The sequence below is a fragment of the Malaya genurostris genome, chromosome 3, assembly GCF_030247185.1.
Source record: "Malaya genurostris strain Urasoe2022 chromosome 3, Malgen_1.1, whole genome shotgun sequence".
Taxonomy (NCBI): domain Eukaryota; kingdom Metazoa; phylum Arthropoda; class Insecta; order Diptera; family Culicidae; genus Malaya; species Malaya genurostris.
This window is the reverse complement of record NC_080572.1, coordinates 201,294,574-201,313,228: the sequence shown is the minus strand read 5'-3', so window position 1 is coordinate 201,313,228 and position 18,655 is coordinate 201,294,574. Positions and strand designations below refer to the sequence as shown.

The 18,655-nt window shown below is 36.9% G+C and overlaps 1 protein-coding gene across 10 annotated transcripts in view; it reads left to right on the top strand.

The window, feature by feature from the left end:
• LOC131436179 (protein encore) overlaps positions 1-18,655 on the top strand; it is a 159,287-nt gene that overhangs the window by 66,552 nt on the left and 74,080 nt on the right. For 2 of the 10 annotated variants that reach the window (XM_058604729.1, XM_058604730.1), the window contains exon 2: positions 17,098-17,735. The exons of 2 other annotated variants lie outside the window; for them this stretch is intronic. In XM_058604729.1, coding sequence (XP_058460712.1) covers positions 17,184-17,735 — 552 coding nt within the window. In that variant the 5' untranslated portion in view covers positions 17,098-17,183. Of the gene's footprint in view, positions 1-1,907; positions 3,790-17,097; positions 17,736-18,655 lie in introns of those variants that run through there. 6 more of the 10 variants (XM_058604725.1, XM_058604728.1, XM_058604727.1 and 3 more) reach the window with 6 other exon arrangements.

The window sequence follows — 18,655 nt, the reverse complement described above, 5'->3', positions numbered from 1 at the left end:
CATAACCGGAAGCCAAATCCGGACGTATGGAACCGTAAGATGAGTAAGAAAGTTATAATGGGAAATTTTACTCTAATCATCCTGTAATTCCGGAACCGGATGCCGGATCAAAATAAAGTTCAGGAGTTTTTTAAAGGAATATACGACCTTTGATATGAATCTAATTTTGTGAAAATCGGTTCAGCCATCGTCGAGAAAAGTTGGTGCAATAAAACCTTACATACACACAGACATTTTACATACACGACGAACTGAGTCAAATGGTATATGACACTCGGCCCTCCGGGCTTCGGATGAAAAGTCGGTTTTTATTTAAAAGATATTTTATTCAGGCCTATTTGCGTACAAGCTTTACGTGGCCGATTTAGCTGAGTTTTTAGATAAATTTTTTTTTGTATTGGATCTCGTTGTCACCCATTTTCTAGGGGGAGAGGAGCTTCCATTTTCCTCCTGCGATGATTGAGGGGCAGTTTGTTCGTGGTTCGTCTCGTCATCCATTGCCGTGGTATTGTTGTTGATTTCGTTGCTAGTTGCTGTAGATGCGCCTTGTTGTACATTGTTTGCAGTTGCTGGTTGGTTGGATGGTAAGCTGTTAACTGCAGCTGGTGCAATTTGTTCTATAGGGGTTACGTTGGATGGTTGCCCACTTGGAAAAAACCTTTTTCATGCTCAATTTTTTATGAAGGATAGTAAATACACTTCCATATGATATCTGTGTCATCTCAGCAATCTCACGGAGCTTCACTTTACGATCTTTCATTATAATTTTTGTCACTTCACTCACATTTTCCGGTGTAACGGCTTCCACTGGTCTACCCGAGCGTTCCGCGTCATTTGTGTTGGTACGACCACGTTTAAACTCGGCGAACCACCGACAAATCGTTGCTTTTGATGGACAAGAGTCCGGATAACATTTTTCAATCTATTGTTTCGCTTGCACGGTGTTTTTACCCATTAAAAACAATGTTTTATCAAAACACGAAACTCGGTTTTTTTCCATTTTTTAAACAAACTACAAAACGACTCTACTCCAAAACTCAGCTGTTTCTGATCGGATCGACTTAAATTTTGACCCGTTTCAAGCAAAGGTTAGTACTCTAGAAAGACGTGGTTACTGGTTTACTACGAGCGCCATCTCTGCTTTAGTCTCGGGACTTATTGATCCATGTGTTACGACGTGAAAGCAGAAACCCAGGATATCTACTCTTGGCAACATTTTTCTTGCTGTCTCTAGACTGGTTCTGTTAGGTACCTACTATCAATCTACTGTTCAACCCCAGTTTACATATCTTACAGCTTAATTCCGAAACCGAAAGTCGGATGCAAACAATATTCAGGAGTTTTGTATGGGATCACATTTCAATCAAATTTTGTGAAAATCAGTTCAGCCGTCTCCGAAAAAACCTGGAACAAATTTGACAGTTATGACAGAAAAATTGTCAGGAATATGAAAATAACAATTGTTTTTCGTTCATCGTTAGAGTCATACTTAAACAATTTAAACTCTGAAACTATCTTGCAGTACAAGTGGCATGTGCTGTTGATATTACATATGATGATTCAAATGTGCAGAAATATACGAAATTATAAATCTATAGTAGAATATGAACAATCAATAGCTCTCAACCAGTATCCTCACTATTCCGTAGGAGAATCATGGAATTAGTAAATTTCAAGAGTTCATCAGTAAATCCCTGAATGACGCATTAATTCAGGAAAAAAAATCCATATAGTTGGCATCACTGGACGTAAGACCGTCATCGGTTGGGAGAGCTTTCGTGCTCACAGCATTCGGCGATTTTCCGAACTTTTCCGCTCTCTTCGGTAATGCTTACCGGAAAGAGAGTGTAGGACACCAGGCAGAAAGCTGTTGGCTAGTGTTGGTAGGTTGGTTGTTTCTGATACCGCGTCGAGTCCCAGAATGAGCCACCACCGAGCGGGCTTATCTAGGTAACGGTACAGTTCGGGTTTTGCTTCCATCGTGGTCGCACGCGCTATCGTCGTACGTGTCCTTCAGCGTTCGAATGTGTGTAATTATGTATACTACCATTTTCACTACCCTTGATTTGGGTTGAAAACAGGATCTGAAATGGAAGAAAATGTGCATGCGAAGCATGCGAGTGTGCTGGGAAACTAAATAAAATCAGTGAAAATGACATTCATGGAAAACTTTTTTGTTAAAAAAATACGGATCTTCGCGAGAAAAAAAATCAACCAGTAGTGAAATTGGCATCGTGAGTATTGCGATAGGAAAGAAGGAAATCGCAATCGTATTTATAGAAAATTGAATAGTAGCGTATTGGTTTTACAGGAAAGGAAGAACTGTGTTTCGAAAGTTGATTATTCTTCACTGCAAAATGGATGGTTGAGTAGATAACGAGTGGAAAAATAGATCTTGACCGATTGAAAGACGAACGTGAAGTGAATAAGAATCGTGAATTTGATCAGTCGGTAGCCGAGTCGAGAGAATGAGAGATGCTAATAAAACTTGCAGAACAATGCACTCTGCCATCATTATTGCATTTCCCAGGATGTCGCTAATCGTTAGGAAATATGATGCGGAGTTAGTTTTATAATTGAAGCGAAGTTTATATTAGCAAGTTTTTCAGGCAGACTTCTGGCAACTTCTCAAAGACGCTAAAACAGTAGTGCAGTGATAATAGGTTAGAAGAAGTAAAATATTTCATAATCTCGTCAGTCAGTCAGTCAGGAGGAAAAAAAAATCGCATGTGTGCATTGTCTTCACATTCTGGCAGCAGTTTAACTAGTCGAAGATGTGAAGATAACGAAGAAGCATTAGCCTAACGGTGTTACTTTATTTATAATCTAGTTGCGAATACTTAGCAGTAAATGAAAGGCGAGATGGGCAGCATACAGTTTTAAAAATAATCCGACGAAGCCAAGAAAAAGCAATCAAGCAACAGAGAGCAAAATTCTGCGCTCGGAAAAACGCCAGCCGCGGGTTCGTACTGTGCAGGAAAACGAGCAGTGTGAGTGAAAAAGTCCCGCATCAGGTCCCACAGTGAGTGAAAAATTAGAGAATACAAATTATAATAGTGACAACAATCGGGTGATTAAGACGGCAACTCGTTTGCTAAATTTGTGAGTTCACGACCCAAGCATGAAATTCCTGTCCGGTTAATCGTCGCCGTTGTTGAGTTTTTTTCTGTTCTGTTTTTGCTCTGGAACAAGGCGTGAAAATCACACTCACCGTTACGTAATGCGTGTGTACGAGAGACACCAGGAAGATTCGAAAACCTTGAAACGGCATTCCGCGACTCGCGTAGTTGACTACGTGTTGACCAATCAGGGAATCGTCCAGAATGCCCAGTATTTTCATTGATTATACCTTCTGAGCCAAAGGTTCAACCCATTCCCCCCATTCTCTGCGGGGTTTCATCGCATCAGCAGCAGCAGTAGCAGAAAGAAAAACAACTTTGCGAAAAATTTTCTCTTTGTCAAAAGAAGACAACGTGCTTGTGCATGTGTGGGTGAAACGTGATTGTTTTCGTTCGTAATTCTGTTCCACAGAGCATTTCCTTAAGTATCCCGTATTTCCTAGCGATCAATGTGTGCTTCTTGTTCGTGCAAATAGAGACTCATCGGTGCAAGCTGGCTGCTCTAGCTGATTACCTTGGAGGTACGAAATGATTTCCATACTGACTCAGTTCTCGCACATTTTCACGGCAAATAAACAGGCGGTAATGCGTAGTACAGTCTCGCTTCAGTACGGATGAGGAAGACGGAATTATGTTGATAGTGTGTTTCGGCGAGACGAATCTAGCCAAGGTAACTATGGTTTCCTTGCGAATTCCTGGAAGGTTATGTTTTCCGGAGTATTCCTCTCACTCACTTTCTTGAACCATTATTTTTTCCAATTTATAGCTCTAGTTCCAGAATAAGAATGTTCAGTGCGCAGGACTACCCGTTAGTGAAAAGCTGTAGAAAATGTATTCAAACAAATGTGTTAATTTTCTTTATTATTCGTCTTCGATTCATAAGTGCATTAGCAGCTCAATATGAGCTGCCATTGCCACGGAGTAGTTCTGTTCAAACAACTGAACAGGAGTAAGGTTTTTACTTTCCGATTATTGCGCCAAAGTGCAAAGTTATACATTTATTCTGGTAGCGCTCCTCTTCCTTTTGATTAATGATGATATGTCTTGATTTCAATTGTACCGTTTCACTTATCGTTCGTATTTTGTTCTGGTGAAACTTAGAATTTTCACATCGTCCTATGAATATTTGTATTAATAATTTCGGCCGTTTTGCACATGCTTTACAAGGTCTGTTCAAAAAGTCCCCGAAATTTTTTAATTGCGCGCGTCTGGAGAGTCCGGTGGTCAAAATTTTTTTTTATTGTGTTGGTACATATGTCCCTAATGTATGGTGAAATTTTCAGCTGTATTAATTGTTTACATTCTGTCTTGTAGCGGCTGTTGTAGACGTGTTTTTTTTTAGCTCGGCGATTTTTGTTAGTTTAAACAATGGAAGAATTGAAGAGTTAAAGAATTTGTATTAAATTTTGCGTGAAAAATGAAATAAAGTGTAACGAAGTGTGCGAAATGTTACAGAGAGCCTACGGTGATTCTGCTATGAAAAAAACAAGTGTTTACGAGTGGTATAAGCGTTTCCAAGATGGCCGCTAAGACGATGAAGACGACGAACGCTCCGGTCGACCCAGCACGTCAATAATCGATGGAAATGAGGGAAAAGTGGAAAAAATGATTATGGATGATCGCCGAATCACTATTAGAGAAGTTGCTGATGAAGTTGGCATATCAGTTGGCTTATGCCATCATATTTTTTCAAATGTTTTGGCCATGAAACGAGTGGCAGCAAAATTCGTTCCAAAACTGCTGAATTTTGATCAAAAAAACAAACGCATTACCATCGCTCAGGACTGCCCCAACCTCCTTATTCACCAGATATCGCTCCGTGTGATTTTTTCCTGTTCCCCAAGTTGAAGAGACCCATGAAAGGACAGCGTTTTTCATCGATTGAAGAGATAAAGGCAGAATCGCTGAGAGTGCTACAGAGCATTACAAAAAGTGACTATCAGGGGTGTTTCGAAGACTGGAAAAAACGCTGGCATAAGTGTATTATATCTAGGGGGGATTACCTTGAAGGGGACCATATAGATGTAGACGAATAAATAAATATTTTTTTAGAAAAATGAGAATTCCGGGTACTTTTTGAACAGACCTCGTATATGTTTTTTTAATGCGAAAGATACTTTACCATAGTTAAAAACATTTTTTAATCCACCTAATGATGTAATGATGCTTTTATCATATTACTTCTATTTTCAAAAACATCAATAGAAGATTCCAGTGCAGTAAAACTTCATTCAATTCAATTGAAACTGAATGTGGAACACATTGACGATCTCTCCACTGCAGCAAACTTCACTCTCTGACACACACAATGTTTGCTGACGGCCCGAACGAGCAGCATTCAGTTCATCACTAGTTTCTCTTCAATCGTGGCTCAGTTTAATTACCGTCAGTTGATCTCTTGAAGTAACAAAATATCTCCTTCGAATGTGTGAGAGCGGCCTTCAAATGAGGTTCATGTAAACATTAGAATTGGTCCAAGATAATAGATGAAAGACAAACCAGATAGCTGTAATATCAATCACAGAATACGCATAAATTAATTGCTTTCTCCTTCAGTTTTCATTTTTAATATTTTACTCCATTTATAATTCTATTCGTTCGAATCTGCTTACTACCAAGAGCGAAGACAATGAAGCAGCTATACTACTTGGCACTTGAAACAAAGCAAGCAAAACTTCAAATGACTAGGTACGATTATTCAACTGACGGTGAATTCTGGGAGCTTCACTTGAAAATGGCAGCAAAAGTCAAATGAATTAGTAGGGATACGCTGACGGTCAGCGGCCATAAATTTCATTTTCATCTTATATTATTCGATTGAAAATGAAATTTTACCGCACTGGAAAATTCTATCAAGATTTTTTTTCAAGCATGAATAAAATCAATAACTTTCTTTGAGTATAAACTACCATAACCCTTTCAATTTGTCAAGTCAATATAGTCAATATAGATTCAAATGAAGCAACCCCCTGAACGCTATACAAAATTGAACAAAACACAGTGTGTTTAGGCGGTGGTGTTTTCTTCTTTCGTACCAGCACGTACCGATGCGTACCGGGTTTGCATCATTTTGTGAGACAATTTGAAAGTTTTCATACTCATCGTGAATCTACTTTGTGAAAATCGGTTTAACCGTTGCTGAGAAATCGAAATGAGTTCCGTTTTTGGAACTTTTCTTCACTATTACCGGTGCGTTCGGAAGCGGAAACAGGGGAGTAGTAGTCCCGAAGTAGATTTGTATATCCACTACACACTGGAAAAAACCCTGTGATTTGAATCTTATTAGATGCACATGAATGGAGCGTCGCAGTTCACGCTAATTTACGTCCAACCGTTCAGTGCTTTTCACCATCACTTATTTATATATGCTAGAGCCTAAATTCTGGTTAAGGATTCTGAAACTGAAACTTAATTCAAAAACCTGTTTTAATCCACCTAGTGGTGTAATGATGCCTTTCTCATTTTCATTTTCTCCTGTATATTACAGCAGAAATTCCCCGAAATACTACAATTTGAATAGTTCAGAAAATAGTTTTGAAGATTTTTGTTTCATAAAACTACTACATTTATACACTACATTTGAATTTAAGTTAGTGAAAATCTATTCAATCATATGTGAGAAAGTGAAGTGAGCTCCATTTTATCATATTTGATTATTATTGCCAGTACTTCCAGAACCGAAAGCTGGATATCGGCATAGTGACATTCGGTTCATTCAACCATACACTATCATGAACTACAAATTATTTACGGTTCTCTATGACGATTTGAATGTGGGATAAAAATGTACCGGTAGTCGGACTTGGATAAAATTTAGCAAATCATTTATGGGACTATCCATGGTTTATTTGGTTTCAGAGTCTCATGTTCTGCAAACTTGAAAAAAATCACTAGCCAATATAAAAAGATCGTCATAGCTTATGAACAAAGAATTTCTGAAATTGACGTTTTCATACTGAGCACCCTATCTCTGAAACCAGGGGTTTGATCCGAATGAAAATTGGGATATTCTTATAACATCTTAAGCACTTCCATCTCCGAGAAAAGTGAGGGACATTATTTCCACATTTTTTGTGCATTATTTTCACATTTTTATGCATATCACCCTGTAATTCCGGAACCGGAAGTTGGATCCAAATGAAATTCAGGAACTTTGTATGAGACCATAAGACCTTTTGTATCAATCTAAGTTTGTGAAAATCGGTTCTGCCTACTCCGAGAAAAGTGAGTGACATAATATTCACATTTTTAATGCACTATTTCCATATTTTTGGTGCATATCAGCCTATCAAGTTGGATACATATGAAATTCCGGAACTTTGTTTGGAACCATGAGACCATTAATTTGAATCTAAGTTTGTGAAACTCGGTTCTACCATCTTCGAGGAAATTGAATGATATAACTTTCACATTTTTGATGCATATTATCCTATAATTCCGGAACCAGAATCTAGATGACATTCAGGAACTTTGTATAGGACTATAAGACCTTACATTTAATTTCATTTCATTCTAAGATTGTGAAAATCGGTTCAGCCATCTCTGAGAAGAGTAAGTGGCATTATTTTCACATTTTTAATGCATTATTTTCACATTTTTTATGCATATCACCCTGTAATTCTGGAACCGGAAGTCGGATCCAAATGAAATTCAGAAACTTTGTATGAGACTATGAGACCTTTCATTTAAATCTAAGTTTGTGAAAATCGGTTCAGCCATCTCCGAGAACAATGAATGGCATTATTTTATCATTTTAATGCATTATTTTCATTAGTGATAATATTTGTCACACACACACACACACACACACACACACACGCATACACATACACATACAGACATTTGCTCAGCTCGTCGAGCTGAGTCGAATGGTATATGACATTCGGCCCTTCGGGCCTCAGTTCAAAAGTCGAATTTTGCAGTGATTTTATAGCCTTCCCGATCAACATATCGTATCTTAACTATTTCTCTTTTTGATACTTGTTAATAACTTTTGATATACCTACTAACTACCTACTACTAACGAGACCAGACTTATATCAGCACTTGTTACGAAAACAAGTTTTTGTTATTAACTTGTTAGGGCTTGATGGTCTGGCTTTCTATATGAGAAAGGCAAAACTAAATTTGGAATCTAGGACAGGCTCAGAATTCAGTTGCAAAATTCAGATACGAAATTCAATTATAGAGCTGAATTCATTTTCAGACTCTTATTTACATTCTTCGAATTTAGTTCAGGTTCGAAGTTCAGATAAAGGGTGATTTTTTGCTGGTATCTTTTTGAAAACACTGTTTTCGACAGATGACGCGTGAATCGTTTCTTGTGTCATTGTTAAACTCGTTAAGTTTGATCCATAATTTAATCATGAATCGACTTACGAACGAACAACGTTTGAAAATGATTGAAAGTCAAAAAAGTCACTGTTTGGTGTGGATTATGGGCCGATGGCATCATCCGGCCGTACTTCTTCAAAGGCGATGATGGGCGGAACGTTACTGTGAATGGCGAGCACTACCGTGTGACGATTTTATCTTATCATGAAATGATGACAATTATTCATGATTCTATGATCACAATGATCCCAACCATGAGCCAAAGGTTTTCTCCCATGAAAATCCATCATGGTCGTAATATGCGTTACTTGTGGATTGTATTGTATTCGAAACTCGTGACTTATCTTACTGAATATTACTTTGAACCTTCTGAATCAAGTTACAATGAGATAGATTATGTGATAGATTAATTGATGGTTACTGCATCTCGGATCACATTTTCCAGGAACATGCAGGTAATGCAGGCATCTTCATAGTATATCGTTGGATATTGTTGTTTCGGTCTAACACACATTCAATCTTATGAGACGCAAACACAAACATATTAAATTTTCAGTTGCCAAATCTAAGACAATTATCTAAAATAGACGAAGATTTTTTTCTACCGATGGACCATGCCAGATGAATTTCAAAAACAAAACCAACGGAACTGCCCTCTTTTGGATGAAAATGGTGAGACGAAACTAGGTCACAGATGTGCAAGTGCAGCTTTGGCGAATGGTGCTTTCTGCCGTCTGAGCACGTCCTTCGCCAATTTGAGCACAGACGATGCCGCTGGGTGATAGTAGCGCAGGGCGTAATATTGTCGCTTTGTAGGTGGTAGTGCTGCACTCGCACCGTCGTCCTACCAATGAACGACAATTGCACTGTTTGACACAGTAGCTCTGCTGTGTACGGTAGAACAAAAACAAATAGATAGAATGTTGCCAGATAATTTCCTTACGAAAAACGTGTTCCATCTTTAGATATATTTCTTGTAGGGCTAAGTATAAAATTCACTGCGCAATTTAACAAAACGCTGGGTTCTTTAAATTTCATGTCTAAACATCTCCCGAACAGATGTTACTAACCCGAATAAAAAGCGATAGCAAACTTATATCAAAATAATGGTATCATTGCTTATTTAGACATTATTTTATTATTGAAATGGCAAAATGATTCTTCATTTTGGTACAAAAGCTTTTATTTATAAAGCTATTATTCCGCAATTTGGAGATAATATAATTTATGTAGGTATAAAGACTGTCCCAGAAAGTATGGTCGCAACCAAAAACCGCTGTCATTTCGCAATGGTTCAGAATCTGTCAATTTTTATGGCTGCGTACTGTTGTTTACACTCTTCTCTAACCACTTGTGCAGTTGTTTATTCGTTTTCATTAGTTTGTTTCGAAATGCGTGGACTTCAGCAGAACAACGTCGAAAAATTGTGTACAAATGGTGCACAAAACGCGGACTGTCACTGAGAAAGATAGCAAAAATGGAAGGAGTAAGTGCAATCAGGAAGTTCGGTGAGGATAACACCTTTGAGGATAAACCGAAAACGGGTCGAAAAAAAGGTCCTGCTAACCCTCAGTTGGATAAACGTATACTGAAGGCGTTCGACCAAAAGAAGTAGGTTTCAGTTCGGGATGTGGCCAAAAAAGTGGGCACTTCGAAGCCAAATGTTCTTCGTGCTAAAGAACGTTTGAATCTTCGAACCTATAAGGTGCAGAAACAACCAAAGCGTAGTCCGAAACAAGAAGCATCGATCCAGTTAAACCAGTCCGAGACATCGATTGAAATCGAAAAATTTGGTAAGAAAGCTATGGTCTAGCAAGCAATTTGTAGCTGCGGTAAGATTTCGAAACCCTTCATCGCCACTGCTTCAATGAACAGCGAAATATACATCAAGGAATGTTTACAAAAACGTCTTCTACCCATGATTCGAAGCCACAAGGATCCTGTTGTCTTTTGGCTAGATCTTGCTTCTTGCCACTACTCGAAATCAACAGTAGAATTGTATACTACCAAAAATGTCACTTTCGTCCCAAAAGACATAGCAAAGCAAAGTCCTGGCATTACATTCCTTTTGTGGAATTTGGCCTTTCTGTTTCAACAGACTTCGCAGTCGATTCTTAGTGTACAGAATCATTGCATGGCTAGTACTATGGATCCTACTGACACTAAGAATCCTTCCAGGTCGGGGCTCGAACATACGACAACTGGCTTGTAAGACCAGCGTCCCAAAGGACATGAATCCACCAAATTGCCCACAACTTGGACCAATTGAGGAATTTTGGGTATTAACGAAAGCACATCTTATGAAACATGTCTCGGCAGCCGAAACCATTCAACAGTTCGAAAAAGATTGGAAAAAAGTATCAAAGCTTGTCGACACGAAGTCTGTACGGAATTTAATGAGGAACGTTCGCAAGAAGGTGCGCCAGCTAGTCTACAATGGCTAAGTAGCAAATGTTGAGAATAATATTCTGTTGTTGTAGTCTAATATTATCAGTATATCGAATAAAATTTGAATATTTAACACTAGTGAATTATTTACAGCGAAATCAAAGTGCGTCTATACTTTCTGGGACAGTCTTTATCATACTCAACACTTTGCACCTCATTTTTAACCGAAGCGAACGCTATTGTACCACGTCTAAACATAATATACGATGTGTTACAAGCCTTGTTGAATTGTATTTCATGAACATTTTTTACTTCTATATGCATCCGTTCTTTTAGTAAAATTTCAATTTCGTTTACTGCTTTCTAAATTTGCAGCGCTCAATACAAACACAAATACAATACAAATTGAATTTGGTCGCGAAGGCAAAGTTCAGGCTATTATAGATCGTATTTGGCAATTTTGAATACGCTATTGTTCACTACACTGTATTGTCTTTGTTTTTGTTGTCTCACACAGGTGGACCCCCTTGAATATTACTGAAGGAAGAAAAATCACTTTTCCAATCATGAAGTAAAGAAACAATTTGATCCAAAAAGTATCTATCGCCTCAGCACAGAACACCATATTCCACAGTACACTTTTCAATTACGTAGTCCAAAAGTTGCACTCAATTTATTTTTGTCATTTATTTACCCTGTTAAATATTTTATTATGCTCACCCATTATATTCTGCTCATGTTGATTTACTGTACCGGTTTTTGCTACGCGATTTTCAATAATCATTTTCCTAGTGTTGGCCAAATATATGGCTGAAAACTAAAATTCAGCGGCGGCAAAGTCGACGGTTCCATTTATGTCATTACCTTCCCAGTGTAAAATTACTCGAGAGGAAGTTAAGCTGAAGAAACTGCCAGACTTTCTAGTTGCTATGTGTCGCGACAAACCTACCGGCCTCATTCTAAAATGCCAATTTGGGTTTTTCCGCTTGACTTCCCTAACAAACTAGCCCTTTATTTGGATCTGCTCAATAGATAATTCATAGACACATTGATATCCTACCCAATTTGTTCTATACCTTTTGGTTGTTCCCTTTTCACTTCCAGAAATATTTTAGGTTGTCAAGACGAAATGTGTTTCACATTTTCAGTGGGTTCGGTTTCGGGTCGCGTGATGACTTAACAGGGTTGATATTGCATGAAAGCGTTATACCCTTGATCGCAAATAGTCCCGCGTCGATAAGGAATCCCATGGAAAATGGAACGAACGAGTTCTCGTTGGTATTGGATGTGAATGATTTAGTACTGTTGTATAATGATAGGCTATACGCGAGCATTTGCAGAAATGAACATCAGAATAGGTGACAAAATCAGACTCGACTTCCTTCGATTTGAATGAAACGTTTTAAACGTTTTTAAAATCAATTAAAACGCATTTTATGAGATAATAACTGATTGGATTTGTCAACTCATAAAGTTGTAGTGTATTGTTATGAATAGCCAATTTTTTATTACTCGTATTGTCTATGGGAACTACTATGTATCTGAGTATTGAAGAGTTTTAAGTGAATTACATAGATGTGTAGATGATCAGCCGACCACAACAAGTATTACACTCAGCATTCACATCCCTTGCTTAAGAACCGAATGAGCTGTACACAGATTTTAATCTGCTCTGCAAACTAGGAAAAATTTACATCTTAATGAATGCACACGGTTCGAAAAAATCTTGTTGTTTTACATCTTATAAGATGCACATAAATGGAGCGTTGTATTTCACCAAAATTTTCATTCAAGAACATCTAAAATTGTGTGATTCGAAAATTACATTTCTAGATTTCGAACGAAGTAAAAAACAAAAGATCGTTAGCAGCTGCGCGACTTGAACCGAGAAACATTACATCACAAGCACATCGGTTACTCGACTGGACCACAGAGCTCATATCTGTTCATTGAATAATTGATATACATATACATATAAATCCATACAGCGGCACTTGGTATCCGAGTGCAAATTACGTTCGGAGCGTGTAAAATTCTGTGCGAGTGGAATATTGCGTCATTTGGAAAATTAAGTAGTTGTGAATTGTATCGTTTGTAGAATTCTGTCACCTGTAGAAATCATAATTTTTTTCTCTGCACATAAAAGGAGCGTCACGATTCACATACATTCACAATTCAAATCATGTAAAGATAAGTCATATCTTTAACTTCTCAGTTAATTTAGCTGAAGTTTACATCGATACACACGCAAAATTTATTTTTACATGTTAGTAGATATAATATTATGGCATTACCGAAGAAATTACGGCATGCTTGAAGCGTAAATTTCATTTCATTATTTTTTCTTTTTTTCTAAGGATGTCTAAAAAAAGAATGAAAAATTTTGCTATAGGCGAGAGAATCAATTATAAGAGCATTTTCGTTATAAATTAAATTATTGTATACGTTATACGAATATGTCTCCTTCATATTAGTCAATCAAATATACTCATGGATTATAACCATCCATAGTGTTTGTCTTACTAGCGAAAAAAACGTGTGGTAATCTCACAGCACTCAATCACTGAAAATATTCCGTATTTCTATGTTTCGGTTTTGTATGATGATTTGTTCAATTCATTTGATTGGAATTTTGCGCCCCTTATTTTGGCACTGATTTTCACCTTGATGCACGTTCATACCAAACATTTTAGAAGACTTTTAGCTGTTTTTGGATTTATCATAATACTGAAAATTTTATCATAAATTTTATCTGCACATATTTTCGTTGGTATGGAGAAAAAAAAGTATGATAACTGCGTTAAATACGACAAGAGATATTCACGATTGAGTTCTACCCATTCATGTTCAGGGTAAATTTTGAAAAGGCGTCCCATAGTAAAGTAAGTCGTATTCACGACAATACAACAATAAAATAGTTGTTTATTTTTTGTAGATTCAGATAGTACAAAAATTTCGTATAGTCATTTGGAGATATAATAATTGCGAACAAAAAAAAAGTGTTTTTTTTTCAAGAAAAAAAATTTGTTTTCTATCTAATTTTGGAGAAAAAAACATTTTAAGTATTTTTGCTGAAGATATAAATGATGTAAAAAAAATATTTTTTGAGATATATTCGCTTTATTTTAAAAACAGTTTTTTTTTGGATTTATCTACGTAGAATCTACCTCTGTTACCTAAGTATCTACTACAGTGTTTTAGATAGCATTTAAATGAGTAACTTATCCCAATACTTTTCACAACCTAATCAATTACTTAGGTAATCAATGTTACCTAATAAAACATTACAATAGGTCACTTAGTCGCATTGCACTTGATCAAACAGTATCAGTCACGCTATCGTCCGAGTTTTCTGTGTCGCTAATTTCTTGCTCTGTATTTTCTTGTTCTGTTGTAAGTTCTACCGTATCAATTGCTTCTAGTGACAATTCCTTTCCAGCTTTCAAATTAATATAATGTATAACAAGATAATAATGTATATAGATTATTGCTATACATGCTATGAAAGATATTTCTATCCGATTTCCGAGGAAGAGTGAAACCAGCGACTACCAGTCTGGACGCGCGTAAACACGGATAAACAAGCTCATGCTTGCACGCGCAACTTAAGCTTGCTAGTTGTTGCGTTTTTTTTATTTACTTTTTGACAATTATTAATATTAGAAAAAATCTAAGTGGAACTCGATGCAATTTTTTAGGCCTTTTCAAAGTTAGTTTTAATTATTGAAAATCCGAAAAATCATCAAAAGTTCAAAACATTTAAAAAAAATGGAAAAACATTTTCTATACAAATTATGATAAAGTATCGTAAAAGTACAAACCTTTACGAAGAGATTTCATGTTTAAACGGGTAAATAAATTGAGTTATTGCGAAGCAACACGATTTTTACGACGAGATGTTGATCGTGCGACGCTCACTGTAAAGTTGCAGACCCGTGACGCCCTCCGTTTCTTAACCATTCATGGTTTCAGTATGGCCATAGTGAAAATGAGTCACACGAATAGTACTCAAGATATTCTCATTGGAAAATAAATTGGATTAGGAATATATTTTCCTATAAGCATTGTTAAAGTTTGCTGCATTAAGTTGCATATTTCGCTTCGGCAGAAAGTTTCATAGGTGAAAAAAAGATAAAATGATGTATAACTTTTCCAGAAAAGAATAAACCTATGCATTATCTTGTGCAAAATTATAGGATTTTATATTTTCTACAATTATTCCAAACAAAGTATGCATAAAAAAAATTCTAAACAAGTTATGATTAGAAAACTAGTTTTAAGAAGGTTGCCATAATTCAATGACTAAAACTAAATTTGAAAAGGCCTAAAAAAAAGTTCCATCGAGTTCCACTTAGATTTTTTTTATAGTATAGGGCATATCTATTCCTATAAATTTTGTAAAAATCAGCTGCATAAAGTTGCATATTTCGGCAAGGTTTTATCATAAATAAAAAAGGTAAAATGTTGTATAACTTTGCCAGGAAATAACAAACCTATGCACTACCTTAAAAAAAATATGGGATTTTATATTTTCTACAATTATTCCAAAGTAAAGTATGCATACCAAAATAACTCGAAACAAGTTATGAATAAAGAACTGATTTTAAGGGGGTTGCCATAAAAACGCTTTGTATATCCGAAACGGTGCGACCTAGTTATGGATATATTTTTTGTCATAGTAGGCCATCAACAATTAGGGCTAGAATCAAATTACGCGGTATATATTTGTAAATAATTTCTTAAAAGAAACTAAAAGCAAACATTAAAGGCTGAGGCCAGTGTGTTTTAGGGCGTTTTAGAGGGCTATTTTCACGCTTCAAATCTGATTTTCTCAGAAACGGTGACGAATATCTGACAATCTCTTAGAAAATTAGTTTAGATTATTCTATGAAAATTTCAGAATGATTCAATGACATTAGCGGTCGAGAAAGTCTTTTTTCTAAAGGAAGAATTGCATAGCTGAAAACGGCAGCTTTCAACTTGTTCATTGAATATCTCGTCTTCAAAAGCATGGATCAAAAATCTATCCTCTGTCTAGATAATTTAATTTAGATGCGATTAGTGCATAAAAACATATATGTTGTCGCGATAAAAATGAAGTGAATGTTATTTTTGTGAAGGTAAGTCGATTTCTACAGACGCATCATTTTTTCTGCTTTTGTTTTCTAGTAACGTAACGAAACATGAGAGAGAAATAAAATCGGCTCAGAAAGGCTGCCAAACAAGCGGTAGTTTTATTGGATTTTATGTGATGTAGTCAAACTTGTAATCGAAAACATCAAAACTTTCTTGGCCACCCGACCACATCGAGAGTCATTTTGCACATTTGCGAGAGAGCATGGAGAAAAATGTAATACGCAAAGCAAGCCGCGTGGTTATACGCGACCTAGTGGCCTTAGCTCTTAAAAGAACGGTTTGGCAGCTACTGATTTATGTCCATGTTTTTATTGATTCGAACCACTGAGCGACGCCTGAAGTCCAAATGAGTGCCCGATTTTAGCTTTATACCAGGTTTGTTCTTACTAATGTTGGTGGGAGAACCTCACCTCGACATCCAATTTCGTCTAAATAAATAGAAGAAATGAACGATTTTCGATCAAAATTTTCCTTTTATACTCGTCCAATAGAACATCGGAACTGATTTTCGTTATTATTTCCATTACGGATTTAAGGAAATTTAAGGAAAACTTTGTTTTTGAGTTATTTATGGATATCTCACACTGTTGAAAATTTAATCTCAAATTTCTGATCATATTTCCGATAGCTTGTAGAAAAAAAAAAGTTTTTGGGTTGAGTTCGACAAGAGATATTCACGATTGAGTTCTACCCATTCTTGTACAGGGTAAATTTTGGAAAGGCGCCCCATAGTAAAGTAAGTCATTTTCACGACAAAAACAGCTTCGGCTTGGGTACAGGTAGAGATTTTTATTTTTGAATCGGGTACGGGTCGAGTTCGGATTTAGGAGCTTGCATACCAAACCATATCTACATCAAATTAATTGGAAAATAAAAACATGATAACTTCAATAACACGATACACTATTTAACGAAATTAATTTCAGTTGATTAAACGCTTTTTATTCACTAATTACCGCTCCTGAACGCACCTACTGTAATCATTAAATTCAAAACCAAAAAAAAACAGTCTATATTCTCTCATAAATCATAACAATCACTCATCAAATTGATTGTTGGATGTGCTCATCTCTATCTGTTTTCTTTCTTTTCTCTTCTCTTATTTCCATCTCGGTTGCAGATATTTTCCTTTCATTAACCAATAAGAAAAATACTACTAGCAAAAGCAAGCAAAAGAAAAGCAAGAAAAGCAAAAGCTCGCAGAACATGAGTACAGGTCCCGCACAAGTCGCTGTCGTTTTACCAAATAACAACAATAGCAACAGCAACAGCGTTGTCATCGGCACACCACCACCCGCCTCCTCCATCAGCACCATCACCATAGCACCATCATCATCCGCTGCCAATTCCGCATCCGGTCAGGCTTGTTCTTCACTGCCGTCGTTACCAACACAGCCGGCGGCATCGTCGTCGTCGTCGTCGTCGTCTCCGTCTTCATCGACGTCGTTGTCGTCGTCATCATCATCACCATCATCATCATCGCCGTCGGTGCCGGCATCGGTGTCAATCTCAACTAACAACAGCAGTAACAGTAACTGTAGCAATAGCGTAACAACCGTTGCAACGGTCGGGATGACGACGATGCCGGCAACGGTGATGGCCAATTCAGTGTTGCAAGTGTCACCCGCAGCAGCAGCAGCAGTCACTGTCGCTAGTACAAATGCCGTCACAACACCGCTGCAGAAGGAGCTTTCCACGGATTGCACGGCGGCGGGGGATTCGATGAATCGACCGAATAGTCTGGGTGGCCGCCAACGGGTATGTGTGCACTGTAGCTTTCTATGTGCTTTATTTGTTCTGTACAATATCAAGCTGGGTTAATCGACAATGAGATCGTTATTTATAGTTTTGAGCAGCAACGGTGCATTGATCAACGAAATTCTAGTTCTTTTTCATCCAACCAGTTGCGTTTTCTAGAAAGTTAAAGTTTGTCTCTTGAGCAGGCGGCCGTTGCTATTTCAAATAATTAATAATGATCAAGATCAAATCTCATGTCGAGCATGAAATCAAATTTATAGCATGACACCTCGATAAAACTGCAAAAAATGAATCATTGTTTTCGTAAGACAATTATGACTTGATTTACGTTATAAAGAACCAAAAAAACAGAATCTTTATAAAAACTTAAGTTACTCAATGCTGTTGCAAAACATGAAGCCAAACTGCTTTTAAAAAAGTAATCTTCAAATTACCAGATACTATTACTATTTCTTATTGATATAGAACTACATACTTCAATTGACGATTAGATAAACTTTACAAATACGAGTGATGATATAATGGAGGTTATTATTTTGTTAGCAGCTATTCGCCCTTATTTTTTTCATGTTGTGTTCATTGCTTTTGAATTATTTTACGCATCGGTTCCAATGAATAAATCTTATCATTAACACCTTGAGTCATCCAACAGTGTACCCACCCTTCCCTTGAATTGGTTTTGATGAAATCTCGACTTAACGTTGGATTAGTATGAAATTTATTGGTTTCGACTGTAATTTGCATTCGGTTAGCTAGTACAACTGTATGAATTTATATGCACCATTGACTAGCAATGCAGATGTGTGCTTCTGTGGCTCAATCGATGTATGGACGTACTTTGTAATCCAACGATTTTCGGTTCAAGTAGCGGCGTTTACAATCAGTATTTTTGTTTTTGTTTCAATGAATTTCACGCCATA